The 27618-nt window shown below is 39.7% G+C and overlaps 1 protein-coding gene across 3 annotated transcripts in view; it reads left to right on the top strand.

The window, feature by feature from the left end:
* Window positions 1-27618, top strand: part of astn1 (astrotactin 1) — a 605257-nt gene that overhangs the window by 201118 nt on the left and 376521 nt on the right. For all 3 annotated transcript variants that reach the window (XM_050074592.1, XM_050074591.1, XM_050074590.1), the window contains exons 10-11: window positions 5142-5216; window positions 14121-14258. In XM_050074592.1, coding sequence (XP_049930549.1) covers window positions 5142-5216; window positions 14121-14258 — 213 coding nt within the window. The remainder of the gene's footprint in view (window positions 1-5141; window positions 5217-14120; window positions 14259-27618) is intronic.

Below are 27618 nucleotides of genomic sequence, written 5' to 3'. Positions count from 1 at the left end.
ATGTAATTCTACTCATGACAAAATTAAATAAAACTATTCCGGCTTTGCTACAACTTTTTAAAACATTTGGCGACATTTCAGGATATAGAGTGAATAAAATTAAATCTTCTATATTATTACTAAATGCAAATGAAAGAAGGAATCCAATCCCTGAGGTAATTCAATTTAATGTTGTAGATCAGTTTGAATATTTGGGGGTGCAGATTATGCCAAGCCTAGAACTTGTGGTTAACGCTAATTATGAACCTTTAATGTCAGAAATTAATGAGTCAATTGAGAGGTGGATGCCATTACCAGTATCTATAATTGGGAGAATTAATATTTTAAAAATGAATATACTGCCAAAATTACTCTATTTATTCCAGAATATTCCTCTACCACCACCTTCAGATTTCTAATAAGAATTTATTTAATTTAAGAAAATATTCACAGGATTCATATGGAACAACAGGAGGGCAAGACTCCGTCTGTCTTATTATATTTACCATTTGATCGAGGGGGTTTGAAATGTCCTAATATGTTGTGGTATTACTGGGCTGCACAGCTGAGATCTATAATGTTTTATTTTTCAACAAACAATTCTCCTCATCGGACTGAAATGGAGGCTCATGGTTTGAAACTACCTCTTCCCTTTTACATGTATTCAGACATGGTAAAGAAACTACATAAACAAACTAAAAATCCAATTGTAAGACACATGATCAAGATATGGTACGAGGTTAAAAAATATTCTCAAGAACTGGGAACATTATCACAGTTTAGTCCAATATTGGGCAATCAGTTTTTTGTACCAGGGAGAGCAGATGCAACATTTAAAGTATGGGAATCTAAGGGACTTAAAATGATTCAAGATCTTTATATACAGGACTCAGACACTATGATGTCTTTTGAAGAGCTGAGATCTAATTTTAACCTTAATAACAAGCATTTCTTTAAGTATCTTCAGCTTAGAAACTTTGTAAAAGTAAATCAAAATAATCTTCTTACAAGGCCTTTATATTCACTTCTGGAAAAAAGCATGATTAAGGACAAGTTGAGAAAAGGTATCATATCAGAACTTTACAATCTGTTGTCATCTTACTCACCTGAAAACTCACAGTCTAAATTAAAAGCCTGGAAGGAAAACTTGCAGCTTGAAATTTCAGAGGAAGATTGGGAAGCAGCTTGCACTGGCACTCATATCAAATCTATAAATACACGTCTGAAATTAATACAATATAAATGGTTAATGCGGACTTATTTGGCACCAGTGGACTTAAACCGGTTTGACCCAATTATACCTGATATATGTACAAAATGTACAGAAAAAAGAGGGACTTTGTTCCATTGTATTTGGCAATGTACAAAGGTTAACATGTTCTGGGAAGAGGTAAGAGTTGTGATAGAGAAGGTAATTTCAAAACAGATTTTACTGGATCCTAAACTTTTTCTCATGGGCTTATATCCAAAGAAACATAATTACAATAAATATGAACGGGCATTTATAGATCTCAGCTTGCTCAATGCAAAAAAATGTATTGCATTATTATGGAAAGGGATTTATAGACCAAGTATTACTCAGTGGACAAGGCAGATGTTATCAAGTCTCCCATTAGAGAGAATAACTTACATATTAAAGACCAAGCAGCATGTGTTTGAATTTATATGGGGACCCTTCATAGATTATGTAAAGGATTTAGATTTAACAGATGACGTGAGTGAATAGGTTCCATGGACGATGCAGTTTTCAAGTTTATAATTTCTTTTCAAATCATTGTTTTGCAATTTTTTTTTTCTAGACATCTGAATTTCACATATGTCACGATGAATATACTCCATTTTATGAGTATTATTTTGAGACATGCCATTTGGAGATTTCTACTGGCTTGAACAGGAGCATGACTGTTTTGTTTTTGTTTGTTTGTTTGTTTTGTGATAATGCAGCAGGCCTTTATGTTTGCAAACATTGTATGAATGAAAAGAGGTTGTATCTTATAATGCTGGAAAATGAATAAAAATATTGTGGCAAAAAAAAAGAATGACAACTATGGAAAGTTTTTGGCGATTAGACCCTATAGAGATGGTATGATTTAGGGAAGGTGATGAATCCATAGTCGAATAGGGAAGGTAGAGGAGGCAGTGGAAGTGGGATAGAGAGGATCGTAAATGGATGAGCTCAAAGAAAGTCTTCCTGATTGAACTTACTCTGAGCCCCATTAGTCTGCACAGAGTTTGAAAGAGAGAGAGGCCACCATGCTGCTTTCTACTGATTACTAACCTCTTTTTTTGGCTTGTCCGTGACATCAAACATGATACATGTACTGAAGCACCCCTAAATTGAATCCCAGCACCCCTAAAATTTGAGAGATTTTTTTTATTTTATTTTTTTTATTGCTGTATGTCCCTTTTTAACAAGCTAGAAAAGTGTCAAAACCATACAGTACTTGGTTGCAACATAATATTTTAACAACAAAAATACAGCAGCACCCCCCCTTGCCTCAAAAATGGTTTGATCCACCCCATCCCTCCCACCTTTCCCTGACTCGGGCTCTGAGCGCTCTATCTGCACAGAGCAATGGTGGTGTAAGTACCTGGCTTAAACCAGGATATGTGGAACATTTCTTAACTTCTACCACTCAATACCAACACATTATTATCATTACCAGTCCTCATTTTTGCTGCATTTAATCGTAGGTCACTGTTTATGTTGTTAGGTAGGAGTTAGCTGACGTTTTTTCTAGCTAGGAAACGTTACAGGTGGTCAGTACCACTGTCCTCTGTTTGAATTGGAATGAGAGAAGCTAGCTGTTGTGTCATGTGCATGTGTTAATATTAAAGCCAAGGTGCTACTGACTAGCTAACTGACTGGATGCCCATTAACATTATAACTCCTATTGTGTGTATTTATTATTATTATTTTGTAGATTTCAAGCACTTTTCTTTTTTGAAGTGTATTTTTATTTATGTATTTGTATTATATAATACAGACAAGAAGGAAAAAGGCAGAGACAAACATTGAAAAAGTCAATTACTGTTAATGTGTTAATGTTACATGTTGTGCATTGCATTTCAAATAAAAGTCCAAAAAATAAGTCCAAGGTCCATTTTTGGTATTTTTGGTACTCACTATAGGGGGCTGGTTTACTCCAGAAACATACATACTGTTTATGTGTATGTTGAGGAGCTGCTGTATCAAAATGAGTTGTCTTCCCCCAGAAATTAGGGTTACGATATGTTTCTTTTATGATTCCAATCCATTCCTCTTTTGCTGTGGCTCAGCATTTAAATAACCTTTATCAGATTTGATGGTTTAGTCACAGACTTTCCCAAAAAGTGTTGTGCTTTTCTTTCACAAATGTGGGAATGAAATTGAGTTAAAATGTACAAAACAGTGAAATTTATCTTGCCTGGCCGGGCAGCTCTCTGGGTGCTCAGCACCCCTAAACCTCTGATCCTAGAATCGCCCCTGCTGCATACATGCACTAATTGTGGTAGAAGACAGGTATAAGAGGCCGTTTTTTTAACAGCTGTTAGTTTCAATTTAGAATTACAACTAATTTGTATGGTGTTAGGAGTCTCCCTACAGAGTACTACTATACAAATACACTAGGTTCCGACTGGTCTGAATCAAACATGATCCTTGCCAACCCATTACAGCTGGCCAATCAGAGCCAGCTATTCCTGCTCTGTAGGTTGGACTTCATTTGATTTTAAGATGGCACGCTGCTCATCTTTACATTACAGCTAGTGCAAAATGGAACCTTTAAATGTTAAAGCAGGGAATGAATGAATTGTGAGATGGCATATGACAGACAGAAACATAATTGAATGGAATACCACAAAATTAAGTCAAAATGTTTAATTTTGCTGTTTCATTTTAAAATTAAATGATTGATAAATAATATCAATGGGAAATGAGTCAGTGTTGAATTACATCTTGTCAATTATCTTTTAAATTGGTTAAAGTCAATCACAATAAAGTATATAGCAGTATATATAGTATATTATCTCAATGGCTCATTTAGTTGTCAAATATTTGTTTTATGTTGTTGTTTTATGTTTATATATACCATACTGTAATTGTGATGACAGGTTGTAAATAAACCCTAATTAGATTTATTCAAACACATCTTGCATTATCAGCAAAACTGATAAACTGAACAGCAGTTTGAGTTGTTTATTACCACCTTAAGACATTAAGTCATGAAGTGAAGATAAGTGGTACAGATAAATTATGATAGGAGAACTAAATTCTTGTCTACGACATCACCAGCAGGCAGAGTATGCCATTTTCTCTTTATTTCCACTGTGTCTCATGCCAGCCTCAGTGCATGTTCACAATGTGGATTTTATTTGGTCTACATATTTTGAGACATCTGAATCTTCCTGTTAGCCCACCCAACTGTGCACCTCTGAGTCTCATTTCCCTGGTGTTCTCCTTGTGTCCCCGTCACTGTGACAGAGTGGGCACCCTGGGGTGACTTAAATGTTTAATGACCACAGCCTGTGGCATTGAAGCGGCTCCCCTCTTCCTCGATGTTCTTTTTGCTTACAGTAGTGTAGGAGTTTGCTCAGAATGACATCGGGCCGCTGTCACTTCTCCTCCTTACACTCTCACTTTGCAGACTGTTTAGTCCCCGAGCTGCCACTCCCCATTAATCTCCATCATTCTCCCTCTCTCACTTCTGCCTCTTGGCATCAGTCTCGTCCCCTCGATGTTCCTCTCTCTCTCTCTCTCATTCTTCCTCTTTGTCTCTGTTTTTTCATGGTCTGCTCTCTCCATCACCGTCTGTCTCTCCCCCCCTTCTCTGTGTCTCTTTCTCCCATTCTGTCTCATCCTGTCATCCTCTCTTATCCCCTCCCCTGGTAAATAGATACGAGCCAAAGTCACATTGCATGTCAGCTGCCGCAGAACACATTTTTCAATCAGCATGTTTACACACAGCACACATCGTAATGCTGCTTGTGATTTGTGGGGCTCTGGGAGGCGGGAATGACTTGAAGTGAGACACTGAAACATGGCTTATGATTTTAAGGGGTTTAGATTAGGAGGATGGGTACACTGAAAAATTCAACGCTTCTCTCTCTTTGATTTTAACACACTGTTTTATTCTCCCCTCTTTTTTGTCTCTTCCTCTGATCTATTCTTTTTTCCACGCCAGTCCCTGGCCTTACACCATCTTCCAGCGCGGTTTTGATCTTGTGATGGGAGAGCAGCCCTCTGATCGCATTTTCAGGTAAGTGAAACTTCACAAAACTTTGTTTTCTTTTTTTTGCTTTTTCCATAGTGCTGCACAATGCACGGCACGCAAAAGATCGCACAGTCCAATAACTTGTTTTAATTCTGGTACACTAGCTTTGATTTCCTCTCTCTCTCATGATTAAGGGAGGATGTTGAGCTCAGTTTTAAAAGTCTTATGTAATGGCGTGAAAGATTAGATTTCCAAATAAGAGAGGCAGAGGCACTTCATTTTCTCTCAGGTCAGATAATCATTGTGTTCTGATTAATGTTAGAGCAGCATGTTTGTTAAATTAAATGGAAAAGAGAGTTCAATTGGCAGACAGCACTAATTAAAGGGGCTGCAATAACTTTTGTGAAAGTGTGATCACATGAACCGTCTTGTTGTCTTCCGCAGTTTGAGTGCATTTATAATCTATTTCTTTTCTATGATGTCCCACCTGAGTTGACCATGCTCCAGTACAATAAGTCAGAAAAAAAAAAAAGATGCTGTTGGCTATACTAGTTTTAGCCAGGTTAGCCATTGTTAGCAATACCAGTTAATAACAATGCATTGTGCTGTATTTTGTGCATTAAAACACTGAGCAACACGTCCATAGATAGAAGTTGCACAGCCCTGTGCACAGGACTGTTTTATTGAGACACAAATTAGACAGAACAGCTTTCACTACTGTTGATGCACGTAGCAGCCATCTTCGATTTTGAAGGCGGGGTTGGTTGGGTTCCTCCGACTTTGCAAGTCAGAAATCCAACTTAAGGGGGTGTTCCATGGATGTACTATTAGATCCGGGTACTGGATCCCAAGGCCACACCTATTCGGTCCAATGAGAACTGCTTGCCTGGCATGTACACCCAAAAAGTTTGCTGCCATGAGGCCCACTAAATATGTACAGTAGTTTTTCTTCCGCTTGCCCCCACCAACTGGTTCCTGCTTAAATTTGAAAGAGTCATAACCTTGGTTGCAGTTTGAGGTGTCTCTTTTATAATGGTGGTCATTGTAGAAAATGCTCTTTGGGCCACAGGTTTTTTTTTCACACCAATATCACAAGTGGCCGCTGGGAAAATTGGAAGCAAGGCTGAGTGGCTGTCTTGGGAGCCTGGGGCGCTCTAGTTGAAATTCCTGATTAGGAACCTTGGATTTCCAACTTTGCAGTGCAAATGAAATGCACCATGAAACCAGAGTGAATATTAACCTTTTGTAACGTGGCGAAAAAACACAACTCCAAATGAACTCCAATTCTGCCTTGTGTTTACTGGATGAGTAATTAGGCAACTGATAGGTAACGAAAGTATTCGCTAACACATTCCCCAGTTCAGCTTTTAAAAGTGATTACCAGAACATCATTCATGTTCTGCAGCTTGTTTGCCTGCCAACAAGCAGCCAAAATCAATAAATGCTGTATTAAGTAAATAACCACACTAACATTAAGTAATAAGTAAAAAATTTGTCTTAATGTTAAACATTCCCAGTAACTTTTTTCCCAGTGTTTCATGGCAGTAAATGTGCCTTTAATACAGTATATGTAGTTAACAGGATTCCCCTTTCCTATGTTCACTGCCAGCCATTTTACACAGAAACATACAACAGAGCACTTCTCTGTGACAGAGGTTCCTAACAATGTTTATACCTGCTTATTTTTCACCAAATGATTTGTTTCCTGGATTGAGAAAGAACAGATTTAACAGAGCATGTGCAACTGCCTTCATCACAAGTCCTTCCATGACAGTACACCAGCAAAAACAGAAAAAGACCGTTTTTTACCGTTGCTTACAATAAAAAGGAAACCAATTGAGAGTGTGTACAGCTCTTGCAGCTGTTGGAATTGTCTTTACGTTAGGAACAGACAGAGGAGGCTGGCATCGCACTAATATCTCCAGGAAGTGCTTTGATACATCGCCCTCCCTGCTAGGATCTTTTCTGCAAGAAGCCTTTCACTTCTCACTCCGTCCAGCCGTGCAGTTTAAAATGTCTTTGTCCTCAGACTGCTCCCACCCAGCCATCCATCCTAATTTAAATCTTTCAGCCTCAAGCTTTGAACTTCGCCAAGCAACCCTGTCGTCTCCAGGCGCCGGCAAAAGACCTTGAATATCAGCGAGCGCTCAGAGAGCCACGCCGCCATCATCTTGTTTGCCAAAGCACATATTACCATTAAACACAGGAGCAAATGAGGCAATTAGAATCACAGTGGTATAGAGGATAAAGTAAAACAAAGCAAACTCGAGGATGCATGCAAAAATTCTCCCGTGTCGGAGGAGATAAATGCTGAGAGTCAGCATTCAAACACACAGCGTTTGCCGTTCGCACAGTATTAACCGCGGGGTGTTCCTCTGAGGGCTGCAAACATGTTTTCCACTCAACAACTGTTTCCTCACGGGAACTCTTAGTGTTTTCCACCTCCAGTTTCTCTGTGGGTGAACCAAATAAGTCATATCGCGGAACACTAGTCCCTAGTTGTCCATTATAAAGTAGTGCTCGTTAAGTGGCTGCTAATTTGTCGTGTGGTCACCCATATACGTCATGATGCATCACAGGGAATTTCAGTACTCCGGCTGTACACAGTCCCATAAGAGACGGTGAAATAACATATGGGAGAGGTGGTAACAGCTTCCTGGAAAATAATATGGGAATATTACCATTTTAATAGATTTATTATAACTTGGTAGAGCCAGTAAATGGAAAGACAGCAGCACTTTGATCCACAGAAAACCTGACTTTGAAACAAAAGGAGTAATTGGGTGGATGTAATTAAGTGTTCCACTTCTACAATGGTTTAATCAGTCTGTTCTTAAATTGACTGGTAATGCATGCAGTTCTCACTATCTTCTGCCCTTTCCTTATGCTAAGTTAGCAATTTATTAAATGCAAATTAAACAATTGTGAATGAGGAAATGTGTTTAGTCTGCATAAAAATGGTTGTTAACCATTTGATCAACAAGTTCCCCTCTTTTGTGCTACAAGTATTCATACATAATTCATCAGCGCTAATAATGCAATTCAGCGTGCACTGTTTAACTTAAAGTTGGAAGTATTACATTTCATCTGCAGAGTGTTTAAAAATTGATGATCTTCATTGACTCACAAATAAAGAATTGTTTTAAAGCTCCTCTTCCAGACATCTGTTGTTTACAGATTTATAGCTGTGTTTTGTCTCAGGGGAAACTCCTATTGGCCTTTTTTGTCAGGGTTTCTCATTTTGTATGCATTGCGTCCATTAGCACACAGTGTCCTTCTGCTTCAAGAATGAGTTATGTAAAAAGGATAACTTTGCTCAAAGGTAATATAAATACCCTCCGAGCAACTCGATGCCATTATTCTAAATCACTGATGCAGCAAAAACATTCATCTTTGAAAAGTAGACATTTTGTAGTGACATGGTTGTTTTTACACAACAGGAAGACTAGACCTTGATGGAATATTAACCCTAAAGGGGGGCTGCATCAATTTTACACATGAAGATCAGTTTGTTTGTCAGCAGTAAAGAATTTGTTAGCTCTCTTGAGGAAAAGCAAAGTCAGTCTGTTGGTCAGTCTGTTGGTCGATCGACTTTGATCTTATCTGAATATCTCAACAGTAGGAATGCACACATTTTTAAATTATGGGCCTATACTGGTGTTTGAAATAACAATTTTGCCAACAGTCAAAACCAATACCAATTTTTTTTAAATTATATATAATACACCTTGATTCCCTCTCTATTTTGTACTGCTGTGAAAACGTAAGCAAATTTGTCTTTCAAACAACTGTAATTATTCTCACCAAAAGCAACATTTTACAAGAATACATTGAACACATGATGAGAAGTTATAATTTACCTTTGTCCAACACTCATTTGTACTGAATAGAGCTTGAGCACATCATAGTGTGACTCAGAGAAACCTCTGTGAGCTGTTAGTTGCTAACTGTCAAGTCTTGCCACTACCTGCTAACAGCTAACATGTACTAGCGCTCCTCTTTTACAGATTTGTTGTTCAGAATGTATCATTATCAGGGAAACAATAGGATACGTTCCCTGAGGCGTCGATAGTGAGTTTACTGTGCCCTTTTGTCTAGATGGCGTCCCAGGGAAGATCTCTGTTTGTCCCAAATGTATTTTCTATTGTCCCAAGGATGCCAGCAGCTATTAGCCATCTCGTCAAACAACAGTGTGAATACAAACCATTTTGTCAAACAGTCATTACTATCTTCTTGTACCTGCTCAATTTAAGCTTAGGTTTTTGGCTGCTGGTCTGGAGCCTTGCTTTTTAGCCATTTAGCCTATGCATAATTGATGTGACACACCAGAAAAACATTGGTCATTTCCAGCGCTGAATGTCATCTTATTTGCAGATGGGCCGTTGCCAGTCAACAAGGCAAATAACAACCAATACCATTGTATAGCCAATGAATTTGTGCCTCCCTACTCCACAGTGATTAGATGGATTGCCATGAAATAATGAACAGACATTGTGGATCCCCAGGAGATGAAGCATAATGACTCTGGTGATTCCTTAAGTTTACATTCAGTGCCGCCAGCAGGTCAGAATTTTAACTTAGCCGGTAAATTATCACACCATCTTCTGAATGGATGGTGACAAATTTATGTAAAATGTCTTGTCAACTACTGTACAGGTTTGCCACAAAATTGAATGTTGACATTAATGCCTTGTGAATGATTAGTAATCACTTTGTTTGTCAGGTCAAAATTACAGTTTGCCCAATATTGGGCCAAAACTAATGACACTCCCATCCGCCTCTGCTGTTCTTTGTGTTTAGTGCTAATTAGAGAATGGTAGCATCCTAACATGCCAAACCAAGACAGTGACATAGCAAACATTATAGCTGCTAAACATCAGCATGGTGACATTGTCCCTGCAAGCACGTTAGCATGCTGATGTTAGCATGCTGTTGTTAGCATTTTGCTAAAGCACTGCTGTGGCTAAGAACAGCCTCAAAGAACTGCTGTTGTGACTGCAGACTCCTCAGGGACGTCCACAAGGAAAAAGATAGCTGATAACTGAAACAGCTGCTTTGGCTGTGTTGCAGTAAATTCAGATGGACTTTGGCTTACATTGTTTGTATCAGTGTTACTCGGGGAAGCACAAATGATGTGATGGTCACAGATATTTCTTCTAGCTGAAGTTGCTTGTTTTTATTTAGGGGGGAAGAAAAGGCGTTATTGACATGTCTGTTTCTTCAAATAATTAATTTCACTTGGATGGCCACAAGATAAAAAGGCCCATTCTGTTCACAACATAGGAATTTGAATTCATGAACTAGCCATTTCATTTATTGCACATTATTGAAAAGTGATCCCTATAGTCTGTGGTCCCCCCCACCGAGTCACACACAGCAGGAAGCGGGCTGAGTGCTCAGGAGGTGTCAAGTGCTGGTGTAGCGAGACAAAAGCCTGGTGTGGAAGCTGGAATTCTATCAAAGCCCTGCAAATTATACATCAAAATGACACTTAAAACATGTAGTTTTTAGCTGTATGTGTTTCTTTCCTCAATTTGGAAAAAAATGCCTAGTCAAATCATTGAAAACGTAACAAGAAAACAGTTTTTTAACTTGTATTTCAGTTAATATTCATCCACTTAAGATGTAACATGCTGAATGTATCAGCCATAGGTTTCATGGAATTTTGACTGATAAAAAGAGCTGGGAAAATAAAAGTCCCCTGATATAAATACATGTGTAATTATGAAATAAACATCCAATAAATTGAATAAAGTAGTCCTTATAAAACAGAAATGAAAAAACAAAACAAAAAAGAACAAAAATAAAATGAAAAATAAAAACCTATTTATCATATATATATTTTTTTTATTTAACTCTATTGACTCATTTATATATTTATTTTCTTACGCATTTATTTCAGGATTTATTTCATAGCTACCTGTATTTATTCAGTTTTTTTTTTTTTGTAAATATGCATTTATTTATTTATTCATTTATTTATTCATTCATTCCATTATGGGCGGGGTTCAGACAGTTCATAAAACCAAGTTCAGTTAAAAATACAAAAATAAAGAGAGAAGAGAGAGAGATGGAAAGTACAGTACAGTAATGAAGAAATATATACTGAACAAATATAAATGCAACACGTTTGTTTTTGCTCCCATTTTCCGCAGGTTTAAGTTAAAGATCTAAGACTATATGCGCCCAAAAGATTTATTTCTCTCAAATTTTGATTGCTAATTTCAGTAAATCCATGTCAATGAGCACTTCTCCTTTTCCAAGATAATCTGTCCATCTGACAGGTGTTGCATATTAAGACGCTTATTAAACAGCATCATTACTGCACAGGTGTGCCTTGAGATGGTCACAATAAAAGGCCACTCTAAAATGTGCAGTTTGATCACACAACACAATGCTACAGATATCACAAGTTTTGAGGGAGCGTGTTACTGGCATGCTGACTGTAGAAATGTTTAGCAGAGCTCTTGCCTGTGAACTGAAAGTTAGTTTCACTGCTATAAGCTGCTTCCAATGTCGATTCCATTAATTTGGCAGTACATCCAACAGGCCTCACAACTGCAGACCGCATGTAGCCACACTAACTCAGGACCTCCACATCCAGCATCTTCACCTGCAGTATTGTCTGAGACCAGCCACCTGAACAGCTGATGCAATAACTGTAAGAATTTCTACACAACCTGTCAGAAACAGTCTCAGGGAAGCTCAGCTGTGTGCTCATCATCCTCACCAGGGTCTTGACCTCACAACAGTTTGTAGTAACCAACTTGTGCGGTTGTGAGGCCAGCTGGATGTACTGCCAAATTCACGGAAACGCCACTGGAGACTGTTACGGTCTCCGGACCTTAGTACATTTATTTTCTGTGTTTAATGTGCTGTGCACGTCATTATGGGAATTAGGCTATTCGGCCAGCACTTGTCAATCATTTATGTGTGTGTCTAATTGTCTGCTCTTCTGGAGGGAATCCCCGGCGGACCACGCCTCCAGCCCGCTCTCCTCTGCTGCTATTCAGTGTTCCCCCGCTTGCTGGTCGGCCGGCCCCCTCGCTGTCGTCATCAGTTCCGGCCAATCACCGCTTCACCGGCCCCTCGTCTGAACCTTTAAAAGCTGCATGGAGTCAAGAGCAATGGCGCCTGTGATTTAACCTGAGCAGTCCGCCTCGCTCCGTTTGTGTTTTCAGCTGCTGTAATCTGTTAGTTGTTGTTGTATCTGGGGAATATGTGGGCTTTAGCATTTAGCTTTGTAGCCTAGCCACATATCCTTTTCACACACGTAGATTGTTCGCTGTATGGTACACTAGCTTTATGGGTGTCGGTTTGAGTGTTGTTTTGTTTGACAGGTAAGTGATATAGCAGACAGGCAGATAGCCTATGTTTTAGTTTTGTTATTCTGGGTGGCCTTCCACCACAGTTAGTTAGTTGGGGTGTTTATTTTGTTGGTGACAGGTCAGAGTTTTGTTTTAATTGTTTTATTGTTTGCCGTCACCCGCCGCCCTTCCCTGAGTTTGTTATACTTAAATGTAATTCACCGCCGAGGCTCCTTTCGTGAAGCCCGATTTTCGGGTTGTGTTGCAGAGCCTGCGAGCGTGTTTTCTTTTTGTGTGCCGCTTTTTACAAAAGCGTAGCTTGTATTCATTCATTCATTCATCTTCTAACCGCTTCATCCTCTTGAGGGTCGCGGGGGGGCTGGAGCCTATCCCAGCTGACATCGGGCGAGAGGCAGGGTACACCCTGGACAGGTCGCCAGACTATCGCAGGGCTAACACATAGAGACAGACAACCATTCACACTCACATTCACACCTACGGACAATTTAGAGTTATCAATTAACCTAGTCCCCAATCTGCATGTCTTTGGACTGTGGGAGGAAGCCGGAGTGCCCGGAGAGAACCCACGCTGACACGGGGAGAACATGCAAACTCCGCACAGAAGGGCTCCCACGCCCCCGGGATCGAACCGGCAACCCTCTTGCTGTGAGGCGAGAGTGCTAACCACCACACCACCGTGCCGCCCTCGTAGCTTGTATTGTTTATTTATTTTGTGTATGAATAAACGGCACCTTGCCTTATTCACTTTACTTTCATTGTTTGGTTTTATGTTGCTTCCCTTACCCCTAGACACATACTGGGTTGTAACAGAGACCTCTCATGATCCTGAAATGAACATTCAGTTCACAAATGACAGCTGTGGTGGACATTCCTGCAGTCAGCATGCCAGTAACACGCCCCCTCAAAACCTGAAACATCTATGGCATTGTGTTGTGTGGTGAAACTGCACATTTTACAGCAGCCTTTTATTGTGACCATTCCAAGGCACACCTGTGCAGTAATGATGCTGTTTCAGTCAGCATCTTAATATGCCACATCCGTCAGATGATGGAAAATGAGACTTGCTCACTAACACAGATTTTAACAAAAAAAAGTCTCAGGTCTTTGACTCAAACCTGTGAAAAATGGGAGCAAAAAAACAAGTGTTGAATTACATTTTTTTTGTATATTTCATAATCAATTATATGCCATTATTAAATCAGTTTGATGTTTTGAAGGCACAACAATTCCATTGCCAGTGAATATTCGGTTAGGAAATACAACATTTGCCCAATTTAATGTGACTTCCAGTATAACCACACCTTCTGTGCGTCTTCTATCTGAATACAGATCCAGAGACAGATAATTTTGTTGATTGAACAGAAACAGATGAGGATGTCTCGCTACACCTCTACACAGCACAACATGTTTGATGAAACTTTCCAATCCTGCTTTAGATGGTCTTTTTTTTTTTTTTTTTTTTTTTTTTAAACAGATTTTGAGTGTCGTGACACAGTCGTTCTCTGTTTCCTCTGCTGTTGTCACTCGTATTCCAGTAACTGGACCTTGTTTCTTTGCTATTCTTTTAAAAAGCCAAACCTGTACCCTAACTCTTTTAATCCACCTCTCTCGTTCTCTGCAGATTTACGTACACTTTAGGAGAAGGAATGTGGCTGCCGTTAAGTAAAAGCTTTGTCATCCCCCCTGCCGAGCTCGCCATCAACCCCTCAGCCAAGTGCAAGACGGACATGACAGTCATGGAGGACGCGGTGGACGTACGGTGAGATGACATTTACTGGTACCACTTTCCACTAAACACTGCTTCTTTCTTGAGGTGACATTTCAGAGACATGATGATAGAAGCTGCCACTAAAGAAATAAAAGGTCCATAAGGCTGTGAAGTAAAGCAGAGTTTTGCGGGCCGCTGCACCGAACTGAGCACTGCTAGAGCTTTGCATTGCTGCGCTGAAATATTACCAGGTACCTCTGTCCACTTTATATTTTATTGTGCCTGATGAAGCCTCACAACACAAAAAAGTACATATTGGCTTTGTGATAAGTATTTCTCCTGACCATGTTTTTAATTCGTCATCCTCCAGAATGTAGCTTCATCTCACTGATTTGTCTCCTCACTTAATCAGCGTTTGTTTTTATTTACTATCGTTGCAGTGAATCTTAAGCATCCCTGTGGGGTTGATGCAGAGGTCTTAGCGGTCATGATTCAGAGGGTAATAAAAATCTAACATCTAACACAAAATCAATTATGAAGACGCAGATAAACCAGAGTTAAAAAAAAAAAAAAAAAAGAATGAGAAGAAAGAATTACTTAGCAATTCAAAGCCATAAAAAGCGTTTCGATTGTTAAATGGTTCATAACTCTGCTCTGTGTGCAATGACTGTTTGTGTCTAGGCTGCAGAGCGAGCCATAAGGGAGCCAAAACAATGCTGCAGTATTAAACTGGACTCAGCTGACAGCAGTGACACAATAGAATTACTTAGCCATGTAGCTTTGCTAGAAGAGGGGCGGGGCTTAAGGATGGGGATCTTAATAACAAGACAGCCTTGTTATGAAAGGGGGATGGAATTCATGGCTACTTTTCATTTTTTTGTCACTGCCTAGCCCTTTGTCTTGCTCTACTGTCAGGTCAAATGTTTCCTCTACGAACACTTTGTCTATGACTGGGTAGTTTAAAAAACTAATAACTGGATGTGTAAGGTTGGTCGAACGGTGAAGGCAAAAGGAAGAGGACTTTAAACTGTTCAACAGTCCAATTTTTTTATTTCCCTTTTTTTTCCAGCAGTGGGTTAGGTGCAGCAATATCAGCTGGCCAAAACTGAAGAAAAACTAAAACAAAAATCAACTCTGCACCGGGCTATGCCCCCTTTAAGTTTGGGCCCCTGGCAGTAACAGCCGCTGTGGCCGGCTTGCTAGACAGATCTCAAAAACTCGAGAGAAGCTTCCAACTCCTGCATATATAGACAGTAGCTCCTCCTACACATGGGAAATACAATTAATAAATCAATCAACAATCAGCAGTGATTAATTCATACTCTTCAGACTACTTTTTATAAGCCAACAGTGAAAAACATTGCTACACACTCCAAAAGAGTAAAAATGTTCCTAAACTGCTCAAAATCAACACTTGCACAAATATCTCCCCAAAACTCCCCCTCATCCATACTACACTTGGCACATTCCCCCAGGAACTTGACTATAAAAGGAATCCAAATGGGCGGGGTCTGGTTTGGCAGTTCCTGAGTCCAAACCAGAGGTTGGCCAAGTGCAGTCTAGAGGAGAGGTGAGACACACAAAAGAATTAGTCAAATAAAGAGATTTAAAACCACAATATTGTCAGACTTTTCTTCCTGACTTCATGTAAATGTGCCTGTGACACTGAAGCACCAAAACAACTACACACCTACAACTACCAGGTTTCAACCTTAATTGTGCTAATTACCAACCCCAGACACCTGCCGGCTAGATGGTGTGTGAAAGTGTCTGGAGGTGGACAAGCATTGTGTGTGTTTGTCTTTTACCATTAGAGGTCACAGGGCATCCCCGTGACAGGATGTCCATGAAATGTATGAGAAAGTAAAGGGAATTAGCTCTAAAGAAAAAGCCTGTTTTTCTGGTTTACAGCTCGAGTGAAACGCGATCCCTTCAACTCTCTCGTCCTGTTTATTTTTATTTAGACCTTCTTCCTCTTGTCTTACATTGTGGCCGCTGCTCTATAATTGTCCATGTTTCCAGAAAGGCTGCAGTGTGATTTTCTGTTGCATCCTGGATGGTTTTGGTAATCCACTGTTTTGGTTTTGGAATGATTTAACTGTAGTTTTGGGTACAGTCACCTCTGTTATTTTACACATTAAATCCACCACAGACTCAGTGAGTTCAGTGTTGCCATTGGTGACATTGACAGTGGTCGAACATGCTCCGGACTCTGATTCACTCCATCTCTCACTTTACTGGCGGCATATGTCGGGAGTTTGGTCACATATCTTGACCTCAACAAGATGGCCTCATGGTCATTTCCCTAGAACTCTGTGCCTCTGAACAGCCCATAGCAATTGTATCCCCTTGTGGCGCAGGAGCAGGACAGCACCTCACATTCCAACTGTTACACCAATCTTTATTCACCATAAAGCAAAAAATTCCTTCCCATCTCTCACCAGAGTCCTCTGCTCTGTCAGATCGGTATAGAAAAAGAGTCACCTGGTTGAATGACGCTATCCAGGATTTAGCCAAGTTTCTGTGAAACAAAGGATATTACACTTACTGATATCCTGTAGAAAACTGAGGTGGCACGGAGGTCTTCCACTTAATTATTCAACATCTGTACAATGGCTGGCACGATGCTAGTTCAGCTGGTGCTCTTTCATCTTCATCTTTTCCTCAGTTTTTACTGATGTTAACATTTGAGTACCTCGACCTGGCTAGGAAGCAGAGTCAGCAGGAGTAGAGTTTACCGACTGGTGAGTTGAAATTATGTACAGAAAAGTGACTCGCAGCCACACGCCACCACTGCCCAATGTGGTGGCGGCTTGAACCATCCTCGCCTACGTCACTCTGTCTGCTACCATGACTCTACACTCGTTTGCTTTGCCCCAACACAGACCTATTAAGCAGGTTTTGACCATGCACTGTGTTAACACTGGAAAAGTAGGCATACTAAATAACGATTGATTTCCGAGTGTGTTCTTGATGACACAATTTTCCCAAAATGCATTTTTAAAAGAAAATAGGGAAACTGCTGACATCTGTTGGCTGTCTAGTTTAATTAGCAGTAACATTCTTAAGTCACACTGCTACTGCCACTGACAATTGTCATTTCTTGTGTGTAAATGGTTATTTATGTTCATTTATTGTACAGTACAATAACTAAAACAAGCAGTATACTAGATTAATATACAATGTGTTAGGGCTGGCACAATATCAGATTTTTACCTCACAATTATAATGGCCAAAAAAGTTCACAATAACAATATTACCGTGATGTTTAAAGAACATAAAAAAAAAAGAAAAGATAACAGCTTTAGGCAAACTTATCTTTACTCTGTCTATTGTGTGTTTTGTCTCTATTATGGGAAATGAAATAAAATCAAAATACGAGTCGGGAGGTGAAGAGAGTCTGTAGCTATAACTGAACAAAGTCCAACAAACAGAGCAGGCAACCAGATGCTGTGGGGGAGAAAGACAATGCGATAAGGTAAAGAACAGACAATATTTAATAGGTGCTGGGTAATTAACACAATATTATTAACATGATTTCAACTTTTCATCTTGAAATATCACAGTTATTGTCAATTCCAGTGCATCACAACACCCCCAGACTGTATAAGGTGGACTTCTCTCTGACATACATTGTTTTCTTACTGTCCAGCCACCAATTATTTGTTGACTTCCATAACACCACCACGGTGCCCACCTTGTGACAATTTTTTATTTTATTTTATTTTTTTTTAATATTATTTTCAAAAAACAGATTTTTTTATATTTAATTTTTTGAATAATATATTATTTAATAATATAAGAAATATTATATTCTAGAAATAATTACTGTCACAAATGTATTTTTTTCTTTTTCAGAGAATTAGCTAATTTTTCACAGTTTTTTCAGATGCATAACATAGCTGCCTACATTAATGATAGGGCAGAAAAACAGTAAAGATTTATGTACTGTTTTTTTTTGTTTGTTTTTTTTTGTTTTTTTGGTATACTGATTTCAAATCTACCCCAAACACTTAAGCAACAGTTTATATCAATTAGTTTTTAATTTCTTGAAATTAAGGAAAAGAAACAAAGTAAATCTGAACCACTGATATGAAAGCTTAAACCCAGCAGTTCAGAGCTGAACATTATCTTATAAAACTAACTGTATATGATTCCAGTAGACCTTGTGTAAAGATCCAGCATCCTGGCCTTCCTTATTGTCCCTCTGTATGTCCCAGCTGTTACTACGCAGGCTGTTACCCACTCATAACCTTGCAACGGACAAACCTACACACTTTGAACCTATTTTACCCAGTGGTCAGCAGCATTATGAATCACCAAGAGCATTAGTGTGACTGCATGTGGTTTGACAGTATTATGTTGTAGCGTAAAGTCTGTGTGAACAGGATTAGTTTGGGAGAAGAGGTACGTTAATGTAATTAGTAGTGGGATTTGTCTTTTAGTGTATGCTGGAACATGCCCTGTCAACAACTTAGTGTGCACAACCGTGTCAGATCCTGCCCTAATTTGCCGATGGTTATTTGCCCTGTGAAAATTATGTCAGGTAAAATTAGTCTCGCTCAAATGAATATCCCCATCATTTTTTCTCATTAGCACGTAGGCACTCAAGGAGTTTTTTTCTTTCCCTGCCAGTGGCTAATTTCAAGCCCTCGGATGAGTGAGATATGAAGTAGTCCTACAGCAAGAATGCTATGAAATAAAACTGATTAGAAGAACAGGATTTAATGCGACTGTCAGTGCTTAACGCCTCCAGAAATATGTGCACTATGTTTTTCAAACTCATTATCAAAAGGAGTGTGCAAGGTTTCTTAGAGCTGACCTTTGAAGGAACAATTCACCAGTTGTAACATTGAGATTATATCTCATTATATCTGCATATGAGTTAACAGTGACAACTGTGGTCATCATAACTAGTGATAAAACAAAAAGCATTTTTTCCACTAACACAATGTACTGAGCATGTAATGTTATTTGACTTTGATTAGAGCATTACATATATTTTTCCTCTGAACTGAACATTGAACATTACAGTTTTCACAGTATTACATGCATTTAAACGGTTACTTTCAAAACCCAGCTGAGACCAAATATTTGTGACAAGACAAAGTCTTTTTAGAACATTGCTAAGAAAAGTTGCAGTGGTGTGACCTAACTGGTTTCAGCTCAACTCAGCTTGCCTTGCCACCAGTGGCTGGTTTTACAACATAAGGCACGTCACCTGTTTGAAAAGCCAATCAGCTTGTATCAAAGTCTACTGGCCAAGTCAGTAACAAACTTTCAGCAGACAGTGTGCTTACTTGCCCTCCGTCCCCGCCGACAATGAATGACATAAGATAAATACATTCCAATGACTCTTTTTAAAAGTGTGTTTGAGATGAAGGTCTCTTCCGAACTGTAAAGTGGAGGCAATTTGAAAGTAAGTAAAAGTGAAAACTGAAGCTTAGCTGAAGGATGAGACTGAGCTTGAATACCATTCAGGAAAGGGCAAAATTTAATTGAATTAATTTGTCTCCTACATAGATTGATTAATTTTCAGACACGATTTTTTACATAGTGTTAGAGTCATTTCCCTTTTCTCATGTTGAACTGAGATGAATATGGAAATGTCTGGTTATTCATCAAATATTATCTGAATGTATATAGCATCAAAACATGAACAAGAATAGGCTACATAATCAGAGGAGTGTGTGTGTGTGTGTGTGTGTGTGTGTGTGTGTGTGTGCGTGTGTGTGATTAAAACTGCAGGTTAAAACCACTTCTCAGAACAGGGTGGAAGTGGAGAAATTAATGTATTTACCCTGTGACTCATAGCCATAGGTAATATGCTGACATCAAATTACCAACATGGTAATTTTCCCAATGTATAATTAGTGTAAACAACTGCAGATAGGAAGATCTGGGTTTGTTGGATTATCTGCGAGTGGCTTTTAAATGAGTAAAGGGACAATGGGAAGGTAACATATTTATTTTTATCTTAACATATTTTTTATATTTTGACATATTGATTCCACGACAAAACCAAAAAAAAATAAAAGTCACTAGAGTGTAGGGCATTGGTTCCCATTACTGAAAGTAATCAGTGTTTGTTTCTAAAAAAGTAGTCCAAAAAATTAAACATTAATTTATATTTTATAGATTTCTCTTCTTTCTCTGTTACTTCTCCCATCATCTTGTGACCATAGACTGTATAATATAATAGACGAGGCTACAGTGATGTTACTCATTGGTTTGTGGACTCCTGTGTTGAAGCCTCGGGTTCCGCATTTCAGCTGTCACCATCTTGTTTCTCTGAAGCCAGAAGTGACCATATTTTGACAAAATGGTGGAGCTGTGGAGGAGTGAGGAGCGGATCCAATTCATAGACAGCTCATTTCTTAAGCAGCATGCTGCTAAATATGTGTAACTTTAAGCATTAATAAAACGTAAACTGGACAGTTTTATATAAATTCACCCCCCATATAGTTGTCCCAAATGTTTATTTCAGCTGTAAAGTTTGGCATTTTAACATGGAGGTATGGGGGGATTGACTCACTTCTGGAACCAGCCTCAAGTGCCCATTCAAGGAACTGCAGTTTATGGCACTTCCATGTTGGCTTCATTTTCAGACCTGGATGTTGCTGCTTGCTTGTGACCCCTTAATTTGTTTTAGGATCATGTGTAGGGATTAGGAAACACTGGGGAAAGACAATAATTATATTATTTGTTTATTAAAAAAACAAACAAACATTTTCCACACATATGTCTGAAATACACAAAAACACAGGACTGTCCTCCAAAATATAAGCACAGGTTGTTTTTACAAGCAGTAATTATGACCCATATTTATGTTTTTGGTCACGTGGCGACCTCTAGTGGCGGTAGCAGTAATTATGGGAGTAAAGGCCCTGACACACCAAGCCGACGGTTGGCTGTCGGTCAAAGTTGGGCCGTTGGTGAGCGTCTGTTGCCCTAGTTTTTGCTGTGTGTCCCACACCGTCGGCACTTCGACGTTGGCAGCTTTTCGGCCGATTGAGCATGTTGAATTGGAGGCGGAGCTTGTCAGTGAGAGAGATCACTCTGATTGGCTGTTCAGGTTTTATTTCCTCGCCCCTGTAGCGAGAGAATCTGCCTGTAGTGAAACCGGGGCTAACCGGTGCTTCCTCCTCATGCTCCACTTCACTCAGCTGCCCGACAGACCCGCTGCTTCTTCACACTTTAACCTGAATAACAAACCGGGGCTAGCTGTGAAGCTAGCGGAGTGTTAGCCGCAGCATGACTGGAGGGAAGCACAGCCAGTTAGCCTCCGCTAGCTTCCCAGCTAGCCCCGGCTCTCCGTTTGGATCCAACCGGAGCACCAAGCCCTGGTTTGTTATTCAGGTTAAAGTGGGAAGAAGCAGCAGGTTTGTCGGGCAGCTGAGTGAAGTGGAGCCTGTGGAGGAAACACCGGGACTGTTTGGATGTAATAGTTCGTGGAGGTGCTGCGGTGCTCGGCTGCACAGATAGGAAACCCCTCAGTTGACAGGATGTACCACTCTCTCACTCCACTACTTTGTTTATCTCATGTATTCCTCGGACTTCCGGTTTCCCTTTTTGTGTTATTTCCTCTCACGCAGGCGCAGAATGAACGTGCTACTTGGCCGTCGGATGTAGTCTTTGTAGTGTGTTCAAATGCAACTGACACAGGGCGACGTGAGGTGACGTGAGGTGACGTAGACGAAGCAACAGTTGGCTTTCGTCACCACTAGTTCTTTGATGTTGGTTTGCTGTGTCTGCACCTTTAAGGACGAAGTTAGCAACGTAGTGTAAAGAGTGACAAAGTCCACTTAGGATGGGAGGGAGAGGCAGTGGATGGGCCAAGTATTTAGTTATATGAACTCATAGCAATTTGAATATCAAAGCCATGCACACATATGTAGTATAAAGAAAATTCTCATGGAAGACATTTAATAAGCACAATATTAGCATAAAGTTGTGCTGTTAGATACTTGCCCAAAATATGTCTCTACCAGAACAACCGTCGTGGCATTTTCCTTATTATACTAAATATAGCCTTTGGGCACAAGTGAACTAAAATGTGATAATAGAACAACTCCAGTAATTTAAGTGTCATTAAAAAATTTGTAAATCTTGTCCCTGTCTTTTTTCAAAATCATTTTGATGTAAGGATTCATACAGTCATAGATACAGTGAGGAGAGATGTACAGGAAACTTTCTTTTTGTATTTCCCACCTCTCTGCGGAGATGATGCAGTATTTTTTGAAATATTTGAATCCTGTTTGGTTTCTCCTGCTGAAGTTCCCTTTGTTTCATACTGCATTACTGTAAATTAATTCCGCTTTGGGCATGGTTTTGCAATTTTCTACCCCCCTACTCTGTGTTTACACATTCCAATTCCCCCTTCTTTTTTAACATTTCATTTTCATTTGGCAGCTTTCTTCAAGACGTTGTGTAAATAACTCATTTCGCTCTGATCTGGGATCTGATGAACGCTCTCTTCAGCTTTCCCCCGGGGCGGCAAGGAAACACTGCTAACACATCTCGAAGCTGTTGATTTACTCTGCTTTTGAGCTGCGTTGCCCCATGTTTGATGATCATTTGTCACTCTGTCTTGCTTCCTGGCAGATGGATAAATAGAGATGATCCCTGATCTTCCGTCCCTTGATTTGCTGGCTTCACGGCAGTCATGACTGAAGAATCTGCCTTGGTTCTTGTTTTCGTAATGTGTTTATTAGAGCTTTTGTAGCATTGCCTCGAGGTTGTATACAGAAGATGATCTCTGTGGATATAAACATGTTTATTATATGTGCTTTTCTTATATTTCAAGTTGTGAGGCGAAACAAGGCACTAATTGAAAACTCAATATTCCATTTCTATTATATGCGTTATATGAAAGCTAATTGAGTGGATATTATAGGAAAAAAATATTACTGAACTTCAAACACGTCAAAGCAGTAATCTTTAGAAATACCTTTACATTAAAATCTTTTTCTCCCCTGTTCCTTGTTGATGTTAATTTCCACTTTTCACTCTGAACGAAATCACTAACTAATGCAAGTAAATTGCAGGGTATAACTTGCCATTTGAACCTTTGGTGGTACTTTTCAGTGGCAAATGGGCTGAATGAATGGTTCTTGTTTTGGCGAACATGTACTTCTAGCCCTCCCATTGTTAAGCTGCCCATTTTAATGGTGCCGATAATTGAAGCTTACATTTATTGCCTCTTTTAGCTGCATACAGCTGTCTCAGACAAAATGTTAAATATATTGCAGGTAGTGCTTATTGCACAATCATGCCCTATATAGGTTGTCAAAATGGTATGTTTACTTGTTTATTTTCTATTTTAACTCAAATGTTCTTGTAACATTATAAACGTTTTCTCCTGCTGAAACTACTTTTCCAATTAGCAGATGGAATTCATTACTTTCAAGGCTGCACAACTGCATTTCACCAGTTTGGATACATGTTTACTGACATATCTGTTAGAGCATTTTTAACTTTTGTTCAAAATGTTAAATATAAATAGCTCATAATGATAATTTGATGTGGCGATTGGGCACACATACTGCAGCATCAGTTAGGTCAGATTAACATTTTAATTAGATAAGTACACATGGACGCAGTGCCACAGCTGATTATTAGTTCGTTTTTAGTGGGTTTAAATCAGGAAGTTCCCTTTTATAAACTGTTTCTCAAGGACAATTAGTATTCATGACTAAATAAACGAGCTCAAAGGAGAGGAAAAAAAAAAAAAGAACATCTCTAGGTATTATTCATCAAAAGTTCGACACTCAAAAACTCAGTTAAAGAGATAGTTTGGATAATTTGAAGTGTGGTTGTATGAGGTACTTATCCATAGTCAGTGTATCACATACAGTAGATGGCGGTCGGCATGCCCCTAGTTTGGAGAAACAGCAGGAGATATGATATGAAAGCTTAGCAACATACTGCTGTTGTTGGTGGCAGCAGCAAAATATATTTTAGCCACCAAAAAAGTTAGCCACCATGAATATCAGTATCAGTTTAAGTGCAGGCAGGCTATATTTAGAATATTTTCACTGCTAAACCTTGCTGTCAGATAGCCCATTCCAACTGGGAAGCTGTTGAAACCTTTAGTTCCCCATCTACGCTTTTGTTAAAACCACCAGCCTCCATTGAGGAAAACAGTAATTTTGACTTACTGATAGGGATGTCCCGATGCAGCTTTTTCACTTCCGATCCGATACCGATATTACAGCCTTGAGTTTTGGCCGGTATTGTTCACTTATTTTGTTGTCAGTCATGTTAGAAAAGGTTTGATCAAGCGATATTACTCTAACAAGAACTACTTAATCGGGTTAGTTAGAATGATCCACAACAGTTGGTATGAGAAACTGACCTGTTTCTTGTTAACAGGGTTAAATAAACAAACTTTAAACTTGAACATTAACATTAAATAAAAAATATAGCTGGTTTGCTTTGGCTGCTTTGGCCCCTCAATAAATAGAANTTTCACTAATTGTGCCCAAAACAATGTCATCAGTGCTCTTTACTTAAACAGTAAGAGTGTAAACCAAATAGAAATATCACTCTCAAAAAACCAGAGCAGAAAACAAATAGTCAGTTAAACCGCTACTCTTCCTACCCTCCATGTGTGTCTGCTGTCTGCATGCTGGCCTGGTGGATTGATAGTAAGTGCTGGAGCGGATCACTGGAATGGACTGCTTGAATCGCGGAGCGCTGGGCTGGCCTGAAAACCTGGATCGGAAATCTTGGATCGACATTTTTCCATGCAGTCTGATCCGATGCCGATGCACGTTTTTTGCTAATATCGGCAGCCGATACCGATCCGAATATTGGATCAGGACATCCCTACTCACTGAACACACAAGCTGCTGGTCTACCACTGCCTTGATCAGTTAGTCAGTTTGTGTTGAGCCGAACTCACCCTTAAAAATGTCAAAGACACTTAAAAACACGAAATTGCTGATCGAGGGAGCTATAAACCATCAGCTTTTGTGTTCAACGATGTTAAATTGCTGTTTTTCTCAATGGAGTCTGGTTCTGAAGAGGGTAATGTAACCACCTCAGTTTACCATTTTAAATTGATGTTTGACATTACATTATAAAGCTGTGAGAATATTCTAAATATAGCGTACACTTAAACTGGTATTTTTCTTTAGGTCTGACTTCTTTAGATGACTAAAATACATTTTGCTGTTGCTCCCGTCCACAACAGTACATTGCTTAGCTTCCATGCCGAACTCCAGCCTACTTCTCCAAACTAGGGCCATGCTGACTGCCATCTATAGTATGTAATACACTGACTACAGATAAGTACAAGTATAAGTACAGTATAACGCCACCTCAAAAGATCTAAACTATCCCTGTAACCATCTTCATCAGAACTGTGTGGGTGAGGTTTCATCAGATTAGACCCACAGTGGTCAAACATCCCATCACCATTTCGGACAATACAGTAATAGACTCCCTAGGATGATTGATTTTGGGTACTCCCTGACTTTTTGGCCCTACTTACACCTGATATCAATATGCACTTGGTATCTGGATCAGTCTGTATCTGTATATTTTATGTGATTAATGAGGTGTGTTACACCTTGTCTAAACAGGTTGCAGAGCAAAGGCAGCACATTTGCAGTGTAGCATCTTCGGTTCTCCAGCAGTGTGTATATGGGTCTGTTCACAACACTGCTGTCTACTCAGATGCATTTTGACATTGCTTGCAGCCCAATACACAATTACTGTAGTGATGTGCTTAAGATGGAAGATAATAGACTGACCATGCACTGCAATTTCCATGGTTCACAGCAGGAACTGTTGTTGCCTATCATTTTCATTTCTCTCTCCCCTCATTTCCTGCCTACTCTCTACTGAGGACACTCTAATAAAGGCATAAAATGACAAAAAACAATGTATGTGTGCTTTCAGATGGGCATGAGACAGGTGACTGAATACATTTTGCATCCTGTGCAGAGATACAAGCAGAACATATTGCAGTTATAATCATATCAGATTGGATTGTATAGTGATGTAAATGCAGTCTGTACAGCTTGGCAACATTCATGAGAAAAGAATCAACCAAACAAGTTGAGAGGTTATGGAAGCCTTTCCCTTTCCCAAATAAATAAATAAAAAAGTTCTGACAACCTAGGATCGTTCAATTTTGTGATAAAAGCACCAAATTTGGCAGATGTGTTGACAAATATATTTAGAACAAATCTGGATATTGGGGCAGGCAATTGAATCCTACCTGCCCATGCACCAGAGTCCTGCACGGGTCCAGTTTTCAAGATCCGCCCCGACCCGACCCGGGGACGTACAAACCCACACCCGAACCGCAATCCCGCGCATCAGGCCAGTTAGTACCGCAACCCAGTCCGACCCGTTGAAACACGACCCGCAGCCCGACACGTAACCCGGATTTAAAGTAATCATTTTGGGTCATATTGGCTGAATATTGAACAGCATATCGCCACAGTTAAGGTGCCAGTGAGTAAACAACGACCTGAATGAAGCAGGTCTCACAATAAAAACCTGACTTCAGCTCCATCATCAACCCTCTGTGTTCTTCTTCCATACAAATGTAAAAGCACTCGTTTGTTACGTTTAATGCTTTTAAACTTTTAATCTATATAAAGGAACTTTACATGTGTAATAATAGACTTACTTTCTGTCCAGAGCGACGTTCAGCAGTTACGAGCCGTCACGTGTTTTTAGAATCCATCGAGGAGAGAAGTAATCCATCAGGGAAACACTTCAGAAACATTGTAAAGTGATAGTTGTACGTTTTATCCACTTATTTCTCAAATACCTAAATAATTATTTACTGTTTTGGAAGCGGCGCCTGTTAGACGGTGGCAGCCATATTGATTCTGTCGTCCAATCACAAATTGTGTTATTAGATGGTGAAATTCGTGTAAACAGCTGAACCAATGACCGCTGCGAAATAGTGGAGGCGATCCTCAGAGAGTAAATAATGACCAAGATAGTTATCTGTAGTTTACCGAACTAATGACTGATGTGTTTATCTAAAACCTGCGATCCGACCCGCATGTTATTTTTTCCACCCAGATCCGAACCCGGGAAAAAATGTTTTTTTAAAAACCACCCGCAAATCAGCTGTCACCTGGACAGCTGCTGCAACAATCGGTTTGCATAACCAAAGAATTTCTGCACAAACTGTCAGAAACCGTCTCAGGGAAACTCATCTGCATGCTCGTCGTCCTCATCGGGGTCTCGACCTGACTGCAGTACATCGTCGTAACCGACTTGAGTGGGCAAATGCTCACATTCGATGGCGTCTGGCACGTTGGAGAGGTGTTCTCTTCACGGATGAATCCCGGTTTTCACTGTTCAGGGCAGATGGCAGACAGCATGTGTGGCGTCGTGTGAGTGAGCAGTTTGCTGATGTCAGCGTTGTGGATCGAGTGGC

Source organism: Epinephelus moara, chromosome 21 (assembly GCF_006386435.1).
Source record: "Epinephelus moara isolate mb chromosome 21, YSFRI_EMoa_1.0, whole genome shotgun sequence".
Taxonomy (NCBI): domain Eukaryota; kingdom Metazoa; phylum Chordata; class Actinopteri; order Perciformes; family Serranidae; genus Epinephelus; species Epinephelus moara.
Note: the sequence above shows the minus strand (reverse complement) of the source record. Positions and strands in the feature narration are given on the sequence as shown.